The 18,517-nt window shown below is 41.9% G+C and overlaps 6 protein-coding genes across 13 annotated transcripts in view; 3 read left to right on the top strand and 3 right to left on the bottom strand.

Moving 5' to 3' along the window:
- The window catches only part of prima1 (proline rich membrane anchor 1), an 18,425-nt gene extending 15,505 nt beyond the window's left edge, over nt 1-2,920 (bottom strand). The window contains exon 1 of the mRNA XM_020590814.1: nt 2,850-2,920. Coding sequence (XP_020446470.1) covers nt 2,850-2,876 — 27 coding nt within the window. The 5' untranslated portion in view covers nt 2,877-2,920. The remainder of the gene's footprint in view (nt 1-2,849) is intronic.
- On the top strand, nt 1,119-2,843 carry LOC109955034 (protein FAM181A). The gene is made up of 2 exons (XM_020590808.1): nt 1,119-1,225; nt 1,341-2,843. Exon 2 carries the CDS (start codon nt 1,400-1,402, stop codon nt 2,171-2,173), a length of 774 nt encoding a protein of 257 aa, XP_020446464.1. The 5' UTR covers nt 1,119-1,225; nt 1,341-1,399; the 3' UTR covers nt 2,174-2,843.
- LOC109955032 (ankyrin repeat and SOCS box protein 2-like) lies at nt 2,320-9,988 on the bottom strand. 5 transcript variants are annotated; one of them, XM_020590805.1, is made up of 9 exons: nt 9,914-9,988; nt 6,947-7,124; nt 5,164-5,333; nt 4,841-4,996; nt 4,495-4,740; nt 4,246-4,417; nt 3,430-4,033; nt 3,179-3,332; nt 2,320-3,010 (listed from the first exon to the last, which is right to left on the bottom strand). In XM_020590805.1, the coding sequence occupies exons 2-9, from the start codon at nt 7,066-7,068 to the stop codon at nt 2,880-2,882; spliced, it is 1,755 nt and encodes a 584-aa protein (XP_020446461.1). In that variant the 5' UTR covers nt 7,069-7,124; nt 9,914-9,988; the 3' UTR covers nt 2,320-2,879. The 5 variants fall into 5 exon arrangements, with proteins under 5 accessions (XP_020446461.1, XP_020446459.1, XP_020446458.1 ...); XM_020590803.1 differs by lacking the exon at nt 9,914-9,988 and adding an exon at nt 8,336-8,409; XM_020590802.1 differs by lacking the exon at nt 9,914-9,988 and adding an exon at nt 7,616-8,077.
- ccdc197 (coiled-coil domain containing 197) lies at nt 8,388-10,988 on the top strand. The gene is made up of 9 exons (XM_020590807.1): nt 8,388-8,732; nt 8,835-8,874; nt 9,164-9,340; nt 9,473-9,630; nt 9,715-9,797; nt 9,909-10,081; nt 10,164-10,274; nt 10,355-10,471; nt 10,554-10,988. Exons 1-9 carry the CDS (start codon nt 8,626-8,628, stop codon nt 10,701-10,703), a joined length of 1,116 nt encoding a protein of 371 aa, XP_020446463.1. The 5' UTR covers nt 8,388-8,625; the 3' UTR covers nt 10,704-10,988.
- On the bottom strand, nt 9,962-18,517 carry ddx24 (DEAD (Asp-Glu-Ala-Asp) box helicase 24). Of its 4 annotated transcripts, none has more exons than XM_020590797.1 (10): nt 18,384-18,517; nt 17,248-18,131; nt 16,688-17,152; nt 16,459-16,612; nt 14,907-15,419; nt 14,306-14,381; nt 13,590-13,778; nt 13,389-13,518; nt 12,962-13,273; nt 9,962-10,042 (listed from the first exon to the last, which is right to left on the bottom strand). In XM_020590797.1, exons 2-9 carry the CDS (start codon nt 18,125-18,127, stop codon nt 13,008-13,010), a joined length of 2,673 nt encoding a protein of 890 aa, XP_020446453.1. In that variant the 5' UTR covers nt 18,128-18,131; nt 18,384-18,517; the 3' UTR covers nt 9,962-10,042; nt 12,962-13,007. The 4 variants fall into 4 exon arrangements, with proteins under 4 accessions (XP_020446453.1, XP_020446455.1, XP_020446452.1 ...); XM_020590799.1 differs by lacking the exon at nt 9,962-10,042 and adding an exon at nt 12,605-12,622; XM_020590796.1 differs by lacking the exon at nt 9,962-10,042 and having other exon boundaries at nt 12,821-13,273.
- Nucleotides 11,190-12,755, top strand: LOC109955036 (ubiquitin thioesterase OTUB2). The gene is made up of 5 exons (XM_020590809.1): nt 11,190-11,576; nt 11,676-11,794; nt 11,878-11,962; nt 12,230-12,421; nt 12,538-12,755. The coding sequence occupies exons 1-5, from the start codon at nt 11,496-11,498 to the stop codon at nt 12,730-12,732; spliced, it is 672 nt and encodes a 223-aa protein (XP_020446465.1). The 5' UTR covers nt 11,190-11,495; the 3' UTR covers nt 12,733-12,755.

Genomic DNA, 18,517 nt, shown 5'->3' with positions numbered 1-18,517 from the left:
GATCCCATTGCCTGTCCAGAACAAGAGGGATACTCTGCCTTAAAAGCATATATACACCTGCAGGGCTCTCAGACAAACTGAGGGAATGAGGCGACCAATCATGAAGCCTATGCTTCACTCTCCAAATAAATAGTCTGTGGGCCTGAGATTTTATATATGCATATATATTTTTCTGTGTTCTGGTGCAGAAGTGACTCAGTGTGTATAGCTCTGAGGGCAGCACCGTACACAAGCACGAGGTGCTAGCATACAAACCGTTTCCTCACATCTCATTCCATCGCTGCTGCGGTTCAATGAAACGATAGGTACTCGTTTTCCACTTCAATGAGGGGATGAAGCTCAATTAGCATTTCACAAGTCCCCTTTTCCTCCTCTATTGCAACCTTCCCCGCGGAGCCCATACTTTCTCTCAGGATTGTCCTGTTTTGGGCCCTTGTTACCGTTGGCAGGGTGACAGTATTCGAGTGTGCAAACTTGTGCTATTGTCCGCGGGCCAGAGGGAGCCATGGAGACCCCATAATATGACAGAGGAAAATGTTTGCTGATGGCAATTCTATGGGCTTTGTGCGACTCTTTCTCCTTCATGACGACTCGATTTAAGTCTCTAAATGTTTGACTACAAATGCAGGAGTGCTATCCAGCTCCTTTCCCTTTGTCCCGCGAGGTTTGAATGAGTAATTCAGCCTTTGTGTCGCTCGATTGAGGGGGCAAACAGAAAGACAAGATTCTTGAGCGTTCAAGCCCCTTTCCATGGTTATGCACTCTTTAGATCCCCCCCTCACCAAATCCTACAGCTGACATCACTCTTGGGGAGGGTATGGGAGTACCTATATTAAAAAAACTCAATTTTAACATCCCGTGCAAAAAGTTAGAATGCCTTAATATTTCAGAATTTATACTCATTTTTTATTCACGCATATTCCGGATTTTAGGGGACGTTTGGCCAACGCTCAGGAATGACCGTAGGAGAAATATCGTATCCCCTCAGTGGCTTTTTCCATATCTCCATGACAACAATTTGCAATGGTGAAGAATTCGATACCAGGGCGCTTGGAAGCTGATTGGGGTGCATTTTGAGGGGGCCGGGGGTCGCTGATTGGTTCAAGCAGAGCACCATATCTACAAGGAGTTTATATTTATCCAACTTGTGTGCTCCTGCTGCAGCGTGAGGACAGTTCTGCGCTTTTATTCTGGCTTCGAGAGGGTTTGGATTCATCCAGCAGTGGTGAGTAAAGGGTTATCATTCTGAAGAAAATACGCAGTGAGAGAGATCACATTCAATTTAGGCTTTCTACAGAAGTTAACAGCGCGCTTAAATGTTTTTTCTTGTTTCTCTTTAGATCTCGATGATGGACTGCGAGTTCTAACATGGACTGATTTGTTTAAAGTTGTGGCAAAAATGGCAGATAGCGAGGTCAAAACCTTGCTGAATTTTGTCAATTTGGCATCCAGTGACATCAAGGCCGCACTGGACAAATCAGCTCCATGCAGACGCTCTGTGGATCACAGGAAATATTTGCAGAAACAGCTAAAGCGCTTCTCTCAGAAGTACTCCAGAGTACCAAGATGCCACACACACAGGTCTGCAGAGTACGGATGCACCAAACCAATGGGGACTGTTCAACACAGTGTGAAGGTCGCAGAAAAGGCCCATTCAGATGCACAAGATGTGGAGAACATGGGCAGCGCAGTGGAGCAGCTGCCCATGAGGAAACGCCAACTACCAGCCTCGTTTTGGGAGGAACCCAAGTTGACCCAAACTGAGAGAGAGAACTCATATTTAGGATTTAAAAAGAGTCCGGGGGGCACATCTGAGGGTGGTGAAAATGAAAAGAGGAAAAGGAGTTACGATGAAGATACAAAGGTCACGCTATCTGCGCCCAGTCGGCGCATCTTTGCAGACAAAGAGACGTTGAAATTGGACCTGACCTCTCATCACTGTGTGAGCGTATGCAGCTGCTGCCCCTTCCAGTACCACGGACACCAGGTCCTCCACAGTCACATTGTTGTCCCCCATCCGCCACTGGGACTGTGGAGCAAAGCAGCAGGGACTGAGACAGGAAGACCTGAGCATTCATTTGGACAGAAAATTCACACACACGTTGTGGTTAAACCAATACCGACCAAACCCACCGTCCAGTCACCAATCTTCAGTGTGTTTGGATTCATTTAATTACTCTGCTAATGAACCCATCTCATTCAAAAATGTAAATAGGACTAATTATTTTCATTTTGTGTTCTACACAGCTTCTTCCTCTTTCGGTATTTGAACATGAAACACTTTCTCAAGCACTTACTGAAATGCTTCATCTATTTTTATTGTTGAAATCTAAAGGACTAAATTGCACTTGCAGAATAACTTCGTCTCACTTTTTCCATTCTGATGCCACCAAGTATTTAAACACTGACAGTAAATTAAAAGGTCTTTAACTTTAGGTTTCCACAGAGAATGGCAGTTCTTTTTTAAGTACCAAAAGTCATGCAAATGAATGAACGCATCCTGTTTTAGTTTCCTCTTTCAACAGCGAGAACAGAATGTGGGGCATAGATCTTTCTCTTTGTTGAAGTAATGGGTGATGGGCAGATCTGAAGCAATGCCTTTTATTTTTAAATAAACGATTCAACATCCCTCAAGAAATTCGTTGGGCTTTATATCATTTTTACTTTCACTGAAGGTTTCTGTGAGGAAAAAAACATTTTAAATGACAGATCAAAAAACTGTATTGTCACATGACATATGTTATAAATAGATCATTTATGCATAGAGACCCGCTCTGACAGGGCCATTTACAGACTCAGGATATCAGACACAACTAAAAAAAGACCTCCAAAAACATATTTAGTCACACCTCTGAAATATATTGCTTAAAGCTCATCAGTCAGTCAGCCAGGCTTAAGTATCTGATCAGTCTGCCTGGCAGAGGTAAGACTGAAAGAGATTTCAGTCTGTCTGTCCTCAGCTGACTCCGAATCCTTAATCTGCAAAGGTGCAGCAGTGGACAAGGTGACACTGTAAACCAGACATAAACACAAAGACAAATGGGATTGTCACTTGTTTATTTGAGGACATGTGTTGTATGCAAGCACGGGAAACTGAAAGGCAGAATGAAAGAGATGTGTTCGTATAAAGAGAAGTATAAGGATGTTAGTGAGCGATAAGATTTTGTCTGAAACTTACATGACTTCCTCTTAACAGCAAGCCATTCTTCTCGGCTGTCCAATAGTTCAATGAGCTTGCTGCACAGCTGAACATGACCGACGTGCTCCAGCAGCAAGTCTATGATTGGTCCAGCCCATTTACACATAACTGGTGTTGAGATCCATTCACAGAACTGAGGAAGATCAGAAATCAAGAAAAAGCTCAATTACTTATGAAGAACATTCAGTTATTTTGAAAAGTCAGACACTGATTTAGCTTATTTTCCACACCTGTGTTGCCTTTTCTGATGGCTCACTGAAGTTTAAAGGAGGCATACTGTCATTCTGTGAAACATATCCATTGCTGCCAACAATTCTTGTTTGGGATGCTCCTGAAACTGGGTGAGGGGCACTGCCATATGTACAGGTAAAGCAGGAGAAGGCATTGCAACCATTGTCCAGGAGACATTTAAGTAGAGTCAAATTGTTCATGCAAAGTGCAATGACAGCAGGGAATGTGGTAGCATAAGATGGGATTCTGGCATTGACATCGGCCTCTCTCTCCAGCAGCAAAGACACGGTTCTGGCACAGCCCCGATGTATAGCCATCAGCAGTGGACTGACTGGGTCCAGGGTTAAACTAGCGCTGGCGTTCAGTAACACCTCTGCTGTTTCGGTGCTGCCGTTGGCGACAGCGAAGTAGAGGGCTGTTGCACGGCGATCAGCATATTGGATGGCGTGACTGTGGCCCAGTGTGGCGTTTACATCTGCACCTGTTTTGAGGAGCACAGCTGCCACAGTGTGTCTGTTGTGTTCAGCTGCCAGGTGGAGGGGGCTAATCCAACTGTTACGGAGCCTGGCCCGGCTTGTCACCGGCACAAGCAGCGACACAATCCTGCAAACAAAGTGAGAATATTAGGAAAAATATATACTAAAATAACAAGTACAAAGGAATTGTATTTATTTTTTTATCATAACTACTGAAAAATTCTGTTACACATCATAACTACAAATTTTGTATTTAAATACAAATACTATACCTTGAACAGTGATTCCCATAATAATAATAATAACAACTAATCAGCTAGTTATAGTATCTTAACTTACTCATGGTGACCATATTGGGCAGCGACATGCAGAGGCAGCAGTCCTGAGTTAGTTGGTTTGTTGGCATCTGCGCTTTTAGTCAATAGTAAGGCCACAATTTCCTTGTGCCCATTTTTACTAGCTTCATGGAGTGCTGTTACTCCTTCACATGTCTGCATGTTCACGTCTGCACCTAAAGAAAAGCATTCTTCCTTTATAAATCTTAAATGGGGATCAGAAACATGAACAATACACGAAGCAGGAAAGTACCTTTCTCAATAAGGTAACACAGTGCCCTCATCTGTCCTCGCTGAGCTGCTACAAACAGCGGTGTGATGCTGAAGGTATTAGGTGGATTGATTGCGGCCCCGGATCTTATTAGTATCTCACAGAGCTCTGTATTGTTCCTGAATACAGCCTCGTGGAGGGCTGTCCAGCCCTGACCACACCGCTGGTTCACAGTGGCCCCGTAGGAAAGAATGATGCTTATCATGTCCACATTCTCCAACTCACAGGCTGCAGAAACAGACAACATAGAGACCTTTTATCCAATACCTGACCAATATATAGCTATACATCCTTATTCTATTGTACCCAACTGATTTCATGGCTGTACCTTTGTACAAAGGAGTTTCTTTGTTCTTGCTGCTGATATCAGGGTCAGCACCAGCCTCAAGAAGGCATCGCACACATGCCATGTGTTCACAAGACGCAGCAAGCAGCAAGGCCGTCTGCTCCTGCAAGGTACGCTTGTCTACCGAACTCGGATGGGCTGTAGCAAAGGATATATATCATGCAAACCTGGATGGCTCAATTCAGCTCTTTCAAGCATCATGCAAATATATATCTCTGGTTTCCTTTCCTACATTGTTACACTGAGCTCAAATAGTGAACAACTGCACAGTTTGGGACTGTCAATGATGCTTTCATGTGTCATACCCCTCAGTAAGATCTTTAAGCACTCAGTCTGTCCACAGTAGGCTGCATCATGCAAAGGTATCCACCCATCTTTGTTCTCCTTCAGCAGGCTGTGAGGAGCAGATGTTACCAGATCATGAACAGCATCCACATCCCCTTTCCTGATGGCAGAGACTACGGGGCAAACATCCCTTGAAAGGGGAGGGGCACACTTTAATTAACTTATATTTAAATGCAATTAAGTGTTATTTTAGACAGACATCTGCAGTGTTTGAGCCATGAAGTTCAAATTTTGCTTTCTAAACAAAACACACGTGCACGCACGCACGCACATTATAAACACACGCAGCCTCCGTGTCAAACAGGTCACAACAAAAGACTCACTCCGGCTCTGACGCTGCGTCGCTCGGACCGTCTCCTCTCCTCCTTTCTCCCCGTAGCCGCGACCGAACATGGTTACATTTACCTCCAGCATTACGGATCTGAGATAAGTATTCAGAATAGCTGAACTTCGTCATTGCAGACGGTAGATTTCACGGCAGCGTTTCTAACACAGCGCGGAAGAAGCGTGCAGCGGCGAGCGGGGCTCAGCTGTGCTTTCTCAGATTATTTTGGGACTGTGTCAGGCGGCAGGGCGGCGGGTGTATCCATATACGTCAAGTGACTCGGACATCAGGAGATAAGACACTTAGCAGGCTACTGCAGATAATACAGTCTAAGGCGTGCATGCAGCCTTTATTTTACTGGCTGGTTTTCAAAGGAAACAACCAGTCTTTCTTACTTCTCAACCAGAATCTTACTAAAAGGTCCTGTAGTGCACAGTAACCAGGGCTGTAGACAAGATTTTAGAAGGAGATCCCTGGGGTCACAAGTCCAGAGTCCCCCAGTGCCAACCTGCTAGAAAACTGACTGGCCACTTTAAAGTCTATAGGAAGATTTCATTTACATTTTTCTTATTTATTTAACTGTACATTTATACTCAGAGTAAACATTTTTCTCCAAAGTGACGGTCTAAAGGCTTTTCGTTGGTTTTGCATAAAAAGAACCAGATTAAAAGATACTGAGTTGAAAAAACAAGAGCCATCTTTCCAAACCTCAAGTAATTTGGTGTATAAATCTAAAGTGTAAACAACTCCTCAGGTCATTCCCCATATAGTGGTGACAGCCATGGTCATAGGTTGGTACATTTTTCACACCAGAGAAAATAAAGCACTTTTTTAAACCTTTGTAGGAAAATGATCTTTCCTCATGCCATGTTCATGAATTCTGGGTAGAGTTCATAAGCTTCATTTTTAGAAGCACGGTACCTCGTACTGTATTATAACTTATTAAATCACTTATTCACATTTAATGGAATGCAGTTTGTCCACAAGAGGGAGGTGTGCTGTGATTAACACCACATGCCAACCTGTGGCATCTACATAAAATAAAAGACAGCAGTTTAGATCTTCACATAATGAATATACCTTTGTGTCACATATTTTTCTTTTAATTACCGTTTCCTTTGTGTGTGTATGTGTGTGGTTTTAAAGTTTTAGATGTAAAGTTTGTACAGCTTGCACAAATTAGCTGAAGTAAAATACAATAAATAATAAAAATGGCAATATAATTAGCTCACATTTCACCTCTAGTGTATGCTAACTAAGCCTTTTCAGGCACCTGATCATCAGATAAGACTTGATTGATTTAAGAAAAAAAGTTACTGTTTTTATTAAATTCTCATGTGCATGGGCACTGCTACACAATATAATGGACTACATCTGTGTAAAATACTGCTGAAGTAACTAATATCATTTTCCCTCACCTGAGCCAGTTTACTGTTGTGGCTGGAGAGTGGAGACTCGTGGAGTAGAGAGCCAGCCCGTCTTTGATATCATAGTTTAGTCTCTGGTAAAGAGACCTGGATCTGCTGACTGTGAGCATCATAGGAGATTTGTTGTTCACTCAGAGGCCCCCCTCTTCTTCACAGAGCAGGAAAGAGGCTGATGATCCAGATCAGAAAACAGAAGTCAGTACATTATTGGCAGAAATAGTAAAAACTAGTTTGTAAAGTCCTTCAAACAACAGAAAGTATACCAGCTTACATATTCATACTGAACTAGAGACTGATCCACTTTGAAAGAGCTGAACTATGTGCTGCAGACATGAGACAGCAACAGCTCAGGCGATGAAGATACAGTAGATGCCTTTTAAGGGCATGTTCAACTGTGTTTGATTTCACTTGATTGTGCTGCTCCAGAGGCAATGCTCAGGAGGTTTTATGTGATAACTCTGCCTGTGAGTTAAGCAGCAGAATAGTGACATTAGCATAACACATGAAGCTGGAGTTAGTCTGTTTGCTAATTTATGACTATGATAAATATGTTAAGGAAATATTTTTTCATTGTTTTTTAAACCAAAGATGAAACGCACACATAAATACAACAAACAGTTTCTTTACAGCTTCAAATATAATTCAAGGACTCCAACTCACCATGCGACTGGGTTTCTCATCCTCATTCACAGTTGCTTTATGAATGTGCTGATCCACATTTATGCAGATAAAATCACTAAAAGCCTCCTGTTGCACCAGCTCTTATTGTGACATGGTCAAGTGCAAAAATGTTTTTCGAAGAGCTCACAGCATAACAGCTGATTCCTGTTTCACAAACACTTCTGAAGAAGTGTTTGTGAAAAATGCTTCCTGCACTTAAACTGGAAGTGGGCTCGGTTTTGTGTGTGTCTGTGTGTGTGTGTGACATGTCCTTAGACATATCTAGTTGCAGCTGGAGGAACTAGGAAACTAACATTTTTGCACAACAAACATGAACTTACTACTTGTTAACTACTGTGAAAGATGCATTGTGTCAGAGACACTGTGCCCAGTTCAACATTTGATTAGAAAATTAAAAATAAGTTCAGGAAAGTCTTTAAAACCAATATTTTTTCAAAAGAAAAAAACTTGATGCAAAATATTTTTACAAGTTGGGAATTTTTTTTCCTTCACATATCTTTATATACCTACAGTGGCTCTTTGGTGGAAATTTGTTTACTGATGTGTTGTTTGTGATGTTCTGCACTTAGAGCTCAGTAAGAAGTGTGAAGCTGTAGCCAGTGTTTTAATTTTGTCATTAATTCATCGGTGAAATCTGCAGAGCAGCAACATTTCCCACGTGAGCTCTTAAACAATGATCTTCCTTAATTCTGGACTCACACTCCGGTGGTTCGGGGGATTTCGGGCGGAGTGATCGCTCTTCATTTTCGTCCCCTCTCGGACCTCTAATTTCTTTGCCTCTCATTCGGTCAATAAAACAGACCCGCCTCCTCGACAGCTGCCATGACAACCGGGAAACGATCTCGGCGAATTCACCGTTGCCCCGTCGGTGGTTCCCAGGCAACAACTACACAAATCCAGGAAAACATCCGGAATAGAACCTTGATCGCCCTTCTGATCGCCTGAACGTGGAATAACTGCAAGACTTAGGAGAATTTATTTGCGAAGACATGACGACACCTTCCCTTCCCTTCCTAGATAAAAGAGATCCTCGTCTCAAACTTAAGGTGGAAAACAGGAAAAGAAACATTTTTGTAACACATTCGGAAAACACCAGGTAGGCCAGCACACCACCCTCCTCTCTCTTTAAGACCCTTCATGCTGTATATGTTTTGACTGAATGGTTTGCATTGTTACTGACAATCAGTTTTCTACTCAGAGAGGAGAAAAATGTCAACTACATACCTGTTGTAACGGAGGTAAGATAAGCATGCAGTAAAATGATGTTATCAACCTGCATTCATGAAAAAATACAGAAATATATTGTGCTGCCTGTGATCTGATCTAAGCCCATTTGTTTTCTCTATCTTTTGCTTTATACACCAAATCTAGCTCTTTAATATATTGTCCTCTCTCTTTTTTATCTCACTCTTTCTGCATTGTAACCTCTGTTTCAAAAAGTTATATATAGGTAAAGTCAGCTGGCTTATTTCAGCATAATAAAAGGCATTTAGGTTATCTACTTGAATGGTTATGTTTTATGTGTAGACCTCTAGCAGAGTCCTTGAGGCAGGAGTGAACACTTTGCAAAAGACACTGGTACTGAAGAAACAGGCCGAGTTGGACAAGGTGGACAAGCAGCTCACACTCAAACGGCAAGAGTTTAAGAGCCACGTGGAAGTTCTAGCTCAGAGAAGGTCTGAACTGGAAGTACAACAACAGGAGGTGAATCATGGCTTCGATTTGTGCTCCTAAAGCAGCTTGAATTAAAGAATAATGGCCGAGTAGAAAAAAAATACCTGATATCCAAATGACACTGTGTTAATATGGCTGCCTTTGTTGTTTGTTTCCATACAGACTAAAGAGAGGGTGGTGAAATTTGAAAAGTTTGTGGCTGAAAATGAAGTGAAGCGACGCCAAGCATTGCAGAAGTATGAGACTGCTCGGGAGCAGAACATTTTGAAGCAGAGAGAGATTGAAGATCTGACGGAACAGCTGAAGCAGCTCCGGGCTAGGTGAGAAATTTAAACCAAGACCTTGATGTGGGGATATCTCTCATTAAGTCACTTTTTAAAGCTCAGCTATACCTTAATTCACAGACAGCAAGTTTTAAAAGAGAGAATGGCAAAATACAAAATGTATGAAGACTACTTGATGAAGACACTAGATTATCTCCCCAGCAGTAAGTTCAAACCTTTTATTGCCCCCTATAAAAAAACATTTACATGAACCTGTTTTGCTTATGTTAATGAGTTAATCACACACGAAGGACCAAACTGCATATTTTTTTCAGCTTACCTTGATAGTGGGTCTCAATCTTTGGTTATGCCCATCATTCGGCGCCATGAGACCTTGTGCATTACCAACGAGGAGCTGCTGCACCGTTTGCGGCGTCTGGAGGAGGAGGCGGAGCAGGGTCAACGACATCTGCAGACCATGAAACAAGAGCACAGTATTAGAAAACTGGTTAGATATGCAAATGCAGCATTTCTTCAACTGACAGTACCTGAATGAAACACGTGCTAGTGATTTTTATCATTTGTTGCAGATTGCCAACAAAGAACTGTCTGAATTGCAGAGCGAGTTAGAAACCCTCAGAGAGAAGAACAAACAAGTGGGGGATAACTTGCTGATGGAGCAAGGCCTGTCCAGAAAGAAGGTATGCCTTTAAGCCTATCAGGTGGAAATTATGGGCTGGACGTTTCAGACAGAAATAGTCACTTGTGCATTATCTCTCAGTTGGAAGAAGTGGGAAGATTGCTGATGGCCATCAACAACCTAGCAGAGCAGTGTTATCTACCAGCATATGGACCTCTGGAAAACATCAACATATTGACAATGATGGACATGGTAAAGGTAAAATTGTTTTTATTAGTATTTGCACTATATCATTTATGTGCCTTTATCTGACTTTTATTAACCAATATTATGATTTCAGGAATACATTCTGGACAAGGATGATACAGAGAGAAGAGCAAGGAGACTGATGGAATCAGGCTCTGCAATGACAAGCAGAACAGCTTTGACAGACATGAGACGGAGAGGATCAGTGAAAAGCATCGGCAGTAAAACACAAATAAAAAGTTAACATAAAGTCAGTAGACACCGTGAGAAAATGAGCTTTAGGTTCATTTAGAATTTGAACAAAGTAATGTGGGGCGGGGGGCATGATTTGATCAATCATTTGCATTTCTAAAAATGAACTAATAATCTCTATTGTTCAGCTGTGGGTTATAGTGAAAACTTTCTGTGGTACCAGCAGCTCCCTTTATCTGTTGTAGCTGTAGACTGTCTCACCCACTTATCTTCAGGCCTTCATCACAGAGCAAATTGTCCAGGAGAGTATTTTCATTTTATGCTGCTTTATATGTCTGCATTTACTTTATATTTACTGCAATCTGTTGGTATACTTGTGTACTTTTACTTACTGTGAATAATACAATTATGAATGCAAGATTCTACTTGTCACAGATCCTTGTGTTTTCTTACATCTTCCACCACTGTCCACATACTGTCGACTTTACAGAAGTGGACACAGGACTAAGTATTAATTCACAATAGGGTAACTGTCGGTGTTTGAAAATAGAAGCTGCTAAAACCTGTGTTAGCTCAGTCAAAGATCAGCGCAAGATCTTCAGTTACAAAATGACTCGAGCAGAGCATTAACCAAACCTTGTACTGTTCCTTTAACACAAGCACGTGGTACCTGCAAACATCCGGTTTATAGAAAATGAAAATACACTTCCAACATCGCTCTGACAATCAGCTTTGATGCACGGAGTCTTGACAAACTGTAATTACGCTTTCTCACATAGTTTCCATGTTGTCGAAATACGAAGGCACGAAGTCGACCTTTTAATCTGCTGTGTGGTGTCGACAGATGGAGGCTGGAAGTATTGTTGAGTGCAGAGAGGACATTTCCTCCCTGTTCCCTGAACAAACGCCCGGAGCCAAACACAAAGTAGGCTATTTAGTAGCAGGGTGGGCTGCGTGGGTATAGTCACCGCTCTTAACTGACCGAGTCCGCCCTAAAATAACCAGACCTGTTGTCCTTTGTTAGGATTTAAGCAGCCAGTTTTCCTCCGTGAGACAAGTGCGCGGGGATGGAAACTGCTTCTACAGAGCCGTCTGCTTCGCTCACTTGGAGTCAGTCCTACACAATGCTAGGAGCTTGCAGAGGTCAGTTGTCATCATTACTGCCATTCGGCCAAAATGTAAGGTTGATGATAAAAACCTAGAGCGGCTTCTCCCTTTGGTTTCAGATTCAAGGACAAAATTATTCAGAGCGGCAACGTTTTGTCCTCAGCTGGATTTGATGAGAGTTTCTTCAAGCACCACCTGAGCACAGTAAATAACGTGTCCAGCCACATACATGGCAGGGTCAGAATATTAGGAACACCCCTGGATATAATGTAGTGCAGCACAACACCACCTTTGACTATGACCTCATTGATAAACATATAAGTGGATTTATACATTTATGACAATTTACCAAAAACTGGAACATTCTGAGCTACACAGATGTTAGGGCACAAGTGTTGCACTGAATTGCATAGTTACACAGTACCTACCTAATAAAGTGGGCAGTGAGTGTAAAGTTTTGTTCTCTTTAAGCTCGTAGATGTTGTGGAGCGGTGTCAGACCGATGAGCAGGAAAACACTCTGCTCAGGCTCTTCAATGAGCACAAGACCTCGGACAGTGTGGTGCAGTACCTCAGGCTGCTCACTTCAGCACATCTGCGAAACCATGCAGACTTCTTCTGCAATTTTGTGGAGTCACCTGATCTGCATGCCTACTGTCACCAGGTTAGTAACAATGTGTTGCTGCGACACAGTGAAAAATTCCTATACCATCTTTTACTGTCTGGGTTATTTACAGATTAGACTGAGTTAGGATAAAACCTACATTCTCTTTCACTCAGGAAGTGGAGGCCATGGCGATGGAGTGTGATCATGTGGACATCTTAGCTCTGGCGCAGGCTCTGGATATTTGCATCCACATAGTCTCTATGGAGGGTGATGAAGAGAAGTTGGCTCACCACATCATTCCAGAGGGTGCTGAACCTTCCCTGCACCTCCTCTACAAAACGTCACATTACAACATTCTCTACCCGTAACCTCAGCGCTGACCAGTGGTCCACCAGGACTGAGCTCATCTCAGGAGTACTGACTTCGGTTGAATAAAATGCCAACTGCGCTTTAAGACACTTATGAAGACAGATTTTTATAAAATCTTGCAGTGTACAGCAGTTAGACAACCGGAAATATAATTGCACATTGTGCAATAAGTGTTTACTTGAATTGAATGTTAAAAATTACATTTATGTAATCAGACATTACACGAACCTTATCAAAGATGGCCTTTTATAGGACACATTCCATTAAAAAGTCACTAAGGCTGCTGCTTTCCTTTCTTCGGTTTCTGTCTCTTCCTCTGTGGCGGAACGGTTTTCTTTAACTTCGTCTGCTGTGCTGTAAGCCTGGCTAAAGCACTATCCATCCCTGCCTGAGGCAGAGAGAGCTTTCCCATTTGAGTGGGGTACTTTGTCTTCATCATATTCCTGAACACAGGCTGGGAGATCAAATGCTTCAAATGCCTTTTCATCCCCTTAACCATCTTCTGCTGCTCTCTGTCAGCATCCTCATCTCTTGCTCCACCTATGGACATACAAGGACGGTGTCTTCAGTTGCCTGTAGTTTTTCAATAGATGGAGCATGTTCCAGAGATTTTTTTGTCATTGTTATTGTTATAGTTTTATTGTGTTGGTCTTACCAAGTAAAAGATCATCATCTAGGTCCACCTCCAGGGCCTCCGCTGCTTGTCTCAGCCAGGAGTTGTGCTGCTTTTCTCTGCTGTTGTGGAATTCAATCTTTTCTATCTTCCTGGCCAAGTTTACCCGCTCCTGTGAAAAGACCCTCAACAATAAACAATCAGTTATAATCTCCTGAGCGTCACATAAAGACAGGACCTCACCTTAATTGCTTCCATGCATTTGGTCTCTATGGGGAACATGGGAAGCTCCTCATCCTTTCCAAGAGTCTTGTAAATCTTCTTGAAGTTCACCATGTCGTCTGGGCCTATTATTAGCAGACTGAGACCCTCTTTAGTGGCTCTTGCTGTTCTCCCACTCCGATGGACGTAAGTCTCGGATGACCTGGGTACCTGACGTTCACAGGAGAACATTATTAGAAATAATTAATCAGGATTCTGTTACAGTAAAACGGCTTCTATTACACTATTGCAGTTAATCAGAATATATGTACAGTATTTTTTTCCATTCTTCAATTTTAAGACAATAAAAAAAAAAAATCACTTCTTTAAGTAGCACTCTTGAAACAAGAATCATTTTATTCTAATTTTGCTGTCAGATGGTAACTAAAATTCAGTGTGACAGATAAAACATGCCCTGCACTATGGTTCAGGTGTTGTATGGTGGTTAGTGTTACTTTAGTTGTTAACATCCCATTTATGTTGGACAACACAGATGTGCTTTAGCTTAGTTTACTATATTTATTTGTTGGGGACCTTGTTAAAAAAAAAAAAAAATCATGCAAAGATCTTTGATCTATTGTACCAGATTTAGCTACTGGCTATTTTACAGTGCATCTGCAGTGAATACAGGTAACTGAATGGTAAGCAAAGTGCTAGGAATAAAACAGAATACACAAGAAAACCATCCACAAATTTACCTGGTAGTGAATAACATACTGAACATCAGGGATATCCAGTCCTCTTGCTGCCACATCAGTAGTCAGCAGAACACAGCTGTGAATGCAGGTTTGAAATGTTTGAACGTGGCAGTTCAGTAAGCGTCAAGTCAGTGGTGGAGCTCAACATACGAGATGGAGATATTTCACAACATGTTTTTACTGTTCTAAATAAAATACCTTTAAAGAGATACCAAACCCTGAGCTGTTTTTTAGTAAATGCTGTTACAGAATAAAGGTGTGGATATCACTTTATATGAGAATGACAATATTACAACTGATTTAAAAAATTTTAACAGCTGCCTTCTTTCAAGAGAGAAGCACAACACACGTGTAGACATGACTGAATGCCACTCCCACAAATTTGTTAATTTTTGAACATATGCTGTACATTTGTATTAATTAGCAAACTCAAAGGTGGAACTACTAAGGCCTTTTATACCTATCAGTTAAACCCATAAGCCCTTAGTTGCAGTTCACAGATTTTATATTTTGTAACAGGCACACCATCACTGGATAAGGTCAACCTAAGGCCTAAGGCAAACACCCCCAGAATGCTTATGCAGCTGTGTGCAAGACTCACCTCTCCCTTTCAGCAAACCTTTCCAGGTTCTTGAGGCGTTGTTTCTGGTGCATGTTGGCATGCAGAGGCAGTGGTGTACGCTCCAAGATAACCAACAACGAGTTTAGTCTCTTGATACAGTCTATGCTGTTGGCGAACACCATGGTGCGCCCAGGATGCTGGAGCAAAAAGTAGTACAGGTAGAAGTCTTTCTCCTCTTTCTGACAGTGGATCCGTGTCTCGGTCAGTGTCTCCACTGTTGCCTCTTTCCTGGTAAGGTCAATGATTTTGGGTTTGGATTTAATCCCCACTTTCTCCATGAGAATTTCCAGCTTGTTTCTCTGGTCCAGATTCTTCTTCTTCTTCTGCAGGAGGCGGGTGGGCAGGCTGTGAGCCATAGTCAGTGTGGCAGAGAACACGAATGTTTGCCTCGAGGGATTGAAGTGTACAGTGTTCAGCATCTCCAGCAGACTCTCCAGCTCTGCAAAGTGGCCTCTTTCTACCATGCGGTCGGCTTCATCGATGACCAGGCATCTGCACAACGACACAGCCAAGTGTAGTTAATGAAACATGAAAATGCAACGAACAAGCCACGGGGAAGGATCTGTATCATCATATTTCTGATATCCATGATGCTGCTATAGCCTTGGCCAATTTCTAATAAAACATACACTGTACCTATGGATTACTCTGTATTCTTTAAGAAGATGAACACTGCCAAAACCACTGCAAGATACACAGGGGGTCCAACCCACTGCTCAGCATTAAAGTGAGCAAGAAACAAATGCTGAGCTGCATTCAGAGATGCCAAGTCAGGACACTACTGAAGCTATAGGTTCCTGTTCAGACCTGACTAAATCCTGGAAGACAGCCACAGTCAATAAAATCAAAGTCATCACCTCTAGCGTCTGTTTAGCTCTCAGGAAACACTTTGCTGCAGCTGCTGGTCTTTTGTTTGAAAATGACTACACTACATTTATTTGATTACTTTAGTTATTAGTTAATTTTCTGAATGAGATTGATAAAACTAAATACAGTATAGTCCTAAGATTGACTGATCCTTGGTGTAAAATTGACAAGCTACCCAGCAGTAATTCAAATGAGAAGTATATAAACATAGCTCCACCTTTACCAGCTGCACCATTACACAATATATCAATAATTATAATTGAATATTATGATATACATCAATGCATTCGGCATAATGAGTACTTTTGATACTTTAAGAAGTATTTATTATGCTAATACTTTTGTACTTTTATTTAAGTTACATTTTAAATGAAAGACTTTTACTTGTAACAGAGTATTTTTTCCCTGTGGTATTGATACTAAGTAAACCACCAGATTTTTTCTTTTACTGTAAATGTTCCATATGTGTGCAGATGTTCACACGTTTGTCCAATGTAATGCATAACAATGAACATGTTTAATTGTACTGAATTGAATCATTTTAAGTGTTATTTTGTATGCATGACTACCACGTTATGATATAATGTGATGTCTGTGAAATAGTCTCTTTAATTTTAACCACATTACCCAGTACTAGGAGAAAAAGGTGTAAACTGTAACTCACTTGAGCTGTCTGAGGTTCAGTAGATGTGGATGCCTCTCCTTTATCAAGTCCCACAGTCGTCCTGGAGTGGCAATAATGATCTCTGGTCTGCGCTTTAGCATCCTCCTCTGTTTCTGCTGGGCCATTCCACCTACCACTATGGCTGTTTTGATACCTGCACAACAGCAGCATCTTAAGTGTCTTGACGTTCATTAAACTAGGCAAAACACTTTGACTAATAACAACTTACCTGTGAACTTTGCGACAGCATCAATATGGTGTTTGACCTGAACAGCCAGCTCCCTGGTGGGAGTGAGAACGAGTCCGAGCAAAGGCTGACTCTCACCACCAGCAAGTTTTTCTTCTGCTTCAGCAGCGAGGTCAGCATCAAACTCTGCATTTTCAATTACTCGAACACATCCAAGCCTTTCATCCTCAATCGCCTTTTCAGTGCTGTGCTCATCATCCTCGCTGGCACCTTCATCCGAGTGACACTGACCCTGATCTTTGATGCCTTCATCCTCAGTTTTCATGTTGTCCTCCTGGTCCTCTTCTGCTGTGGCTCTTGACTGTGTAGAATCTAGAGCTGGTAAATACAAACTCTCCACTTTTGTGGTTGCTTCAGTATTGTCATCAACAGGTTTTCCAGAGCCCTTCTTCCACTCCAGGATGGTGTGGATCATGGGAATCCCAAAAGCCAGTGTCTTACCACTTCCTGTAATGACAGTGCTCACATTAGCATCGCTTGGAAAAAGTCCAAGACAAAAACTTGGACAATAATTTGAAAGAGTGACGATAATGTTATCTTACCTGTCTCAGCTGCCCCCAGTATATCCATACGATCTCTGATGGCTGAAGGTAATGCCAGGGCTTGAATCGGTGTGGGTGAACCAAATCCAAGGCTGCTCAGTGCCTTCAGAACAGTGGAGGGGACAAACAGGTCCTTCCATGCACTCACATCAATGATTTTGCCATCAGAACCAGAAAGTGCTCTATTAGTCCAACTGTTTGCCTGCTTTTTAGGTGGCTTTGTCACTTTGTCTTGAGGAGTTTCTTCTTTTTCCAGAACCTGCAGCTGTAATGAAAGCTCAGGGTCTTGCGGTTTCTCTGAGCTCTCTGCATTCTTTTCTTTTTGCCCTTTATGTTTCTTTTTCTTATTTTTGTTGCTCTTCTTAGTATTTTTTGATTGGACATGATGTTTGGAGCCAGTAGCTGAATCTTTTGAAGAATCTTCTGTTTCATGTCCCTGTCCATCCTCATTGTTACCTCCATCCTTCTGTGTTTCTTCCGCAGAAGTGTTGTCTTGTTGAACTGATTCTGTTGCAGTCAGTTTCTTATTTTTCTTATTCTTTTTGGTTTTTTTCTTGGCTGGTTCAGTTGTTTTCGCTCTCTCTTTCCCCTCCACACCGACCTTCTCTTCATCCTCCTCTCCCTCACTGGCTTTTCTTTTCATTGCTTTTTTCTTCTTCTCCTTTTTCTGTTCTTTTGCTGCTTTGGCCGCAGCCTTTTCAGGGTCTATCAGACGGTAATTTGTCAGCTCTTCAAAACACACCAGACCCTCCATGCCCTCCTCAGAGAAGATACTGGGATCGAGCTCTATAGCTTTCCATTTGCCTTTCACATGGATGCCCCGTTTGGCTGGCCCGGAGGACCGATGCTTGTTTTTTAGCTTCATATCCTTCGTCTTCATTTTCCTACAAACACGTAAATTATCCGGGTTGAAATGCTTCACAATGAGTTGTTAAAAGTACCTATACTTCAAATTTTCCTCAAGTTAGATACAAACAGCGTGCGGACAGGGTCCAAATATAAAACGCTACTCGTAAAAATTTCAGAACCAGTTGGCGTCGCAACATTTATAGAAGTATACAAGTATAAGTAGTCATTTATAGAAGTATACAAGTATAAGTAGTAACAGTGGAAACAAACATCCAAAACTGACTTACTCTGGCTTCTTGAAATGTTAAAATGCTATTACAACCACGGATGTATTACGTTACAGCTCATGACTAACACGCATTAAACAAGGGCGCAGCCATGACAGTGCCGGTCACGTGGTTCGAAAAACTTTATTTGTTGC

Source organism: Monopterus albus, unplaced genomic scaffold, assembly GCF_001952655.1.
Source record: "Monopterus albus unplaced genomic scaffold, M_albus_1.0 scaffold13.1, whole genome shotgun sequence".
Classification (NCBI taxonomy): domain Eukaryota; kingdom Metazoa; phylum Chordata; class Actinopteri; order Synbranchiformes; family Synbranchidae; genus Monopterus; species Monopterus albus.
This window is presented reverse-complemented; position numbering and strand designations above follow the sequence as displayed.

Coding starts and splice junctions, on each gene's coding strand:
- LOC109955034 (XM_020590808.1), top strand. CDS start 1,400: ATGGCAGATAGCGAGGTCAAAACCTTGCTGAATTTTGTCAATTTGGCA.
- LOC109955032 (XM_020590801.1), bottom strand. CDS start 5,660: ATGACGAAGTTCAGCTATTCTGAATACTTATCTCAGATCCGTAATGCT. Junction 4,034..4,245: donor GCCCAATATGGTCACCATGA/GTAAGTTAAGAT, acceptor CTTTGTTTGCAG/GATTGTGTCGCTGCTTGTGC. Junction 3,011..3,178: donor TGCTGTTAAGAGGAAGTCAT/GTAAGTTTCAGA, acceptor TCTGGTTTACAG/TGTCACCTTGTCCACTGCTG.
- ccdc197 (XM_020590807.1), top strand. CDS start 8,626: ATGACGACACCTTCCCTTCCCTTCCTAGATAAAAGAGATCCTCGTCTC. Junction 10,275..10,354: donor AAGGCCTGTCCAGAAAGAAG/GTATGCCTTTAA, acceptor ATTATCTCTCAG/TTGGAAGAAGTGGGAAGATT. Junction 10,472..10,553: donor CAATGATGGACATGGTAAAG/GTAAAATTGTTT, acceptor TTATGATTTCAG/GAATACATTCTGGACAAGGA.
- LOC109955036 (XM_020590809.1), top strand. CDS start 11,496: ATGGAGGCTGGAAGTATTGTTGAGTGCAGAGAGGACATTTCCTCCCTG. Junction 11,577..11,675: donor CGCCCGGAGCCAAACACAAA/GTAGGCTATTTA, acceptor GTCCTTTGTTAG/GATTTAAGCAGCCAGTTTTC. Junction 11,795..11,877: donor AATGCTAGGAGCTTGCAGAG/GTCAGTTGTCAT, acceptor CTTTGGTTTCAG/ATTCAAGGACAAAATTATTC.
- ddx24 (XM_020590797.1), bottom strand. CDS start 18,127: ATGAAGACGAAGGATATGAAGCTAAAAAACAAGCATCGGTCCTCCGGG. Junction 14,382..14,906: donor AGGTTTGCTGAAAGGGAGAG/GTGAGTCTTGCA, acceptor CTGCATTCACAG/CTGTGTTCTGCTGACTACTG. Junction 13,274..13,388: donor AGATGATGATCTTTTACTTG/GTAAGACCAACA, acceptor GTATGTCCATAG/GTGGAGCAAGAGATGAGGAT.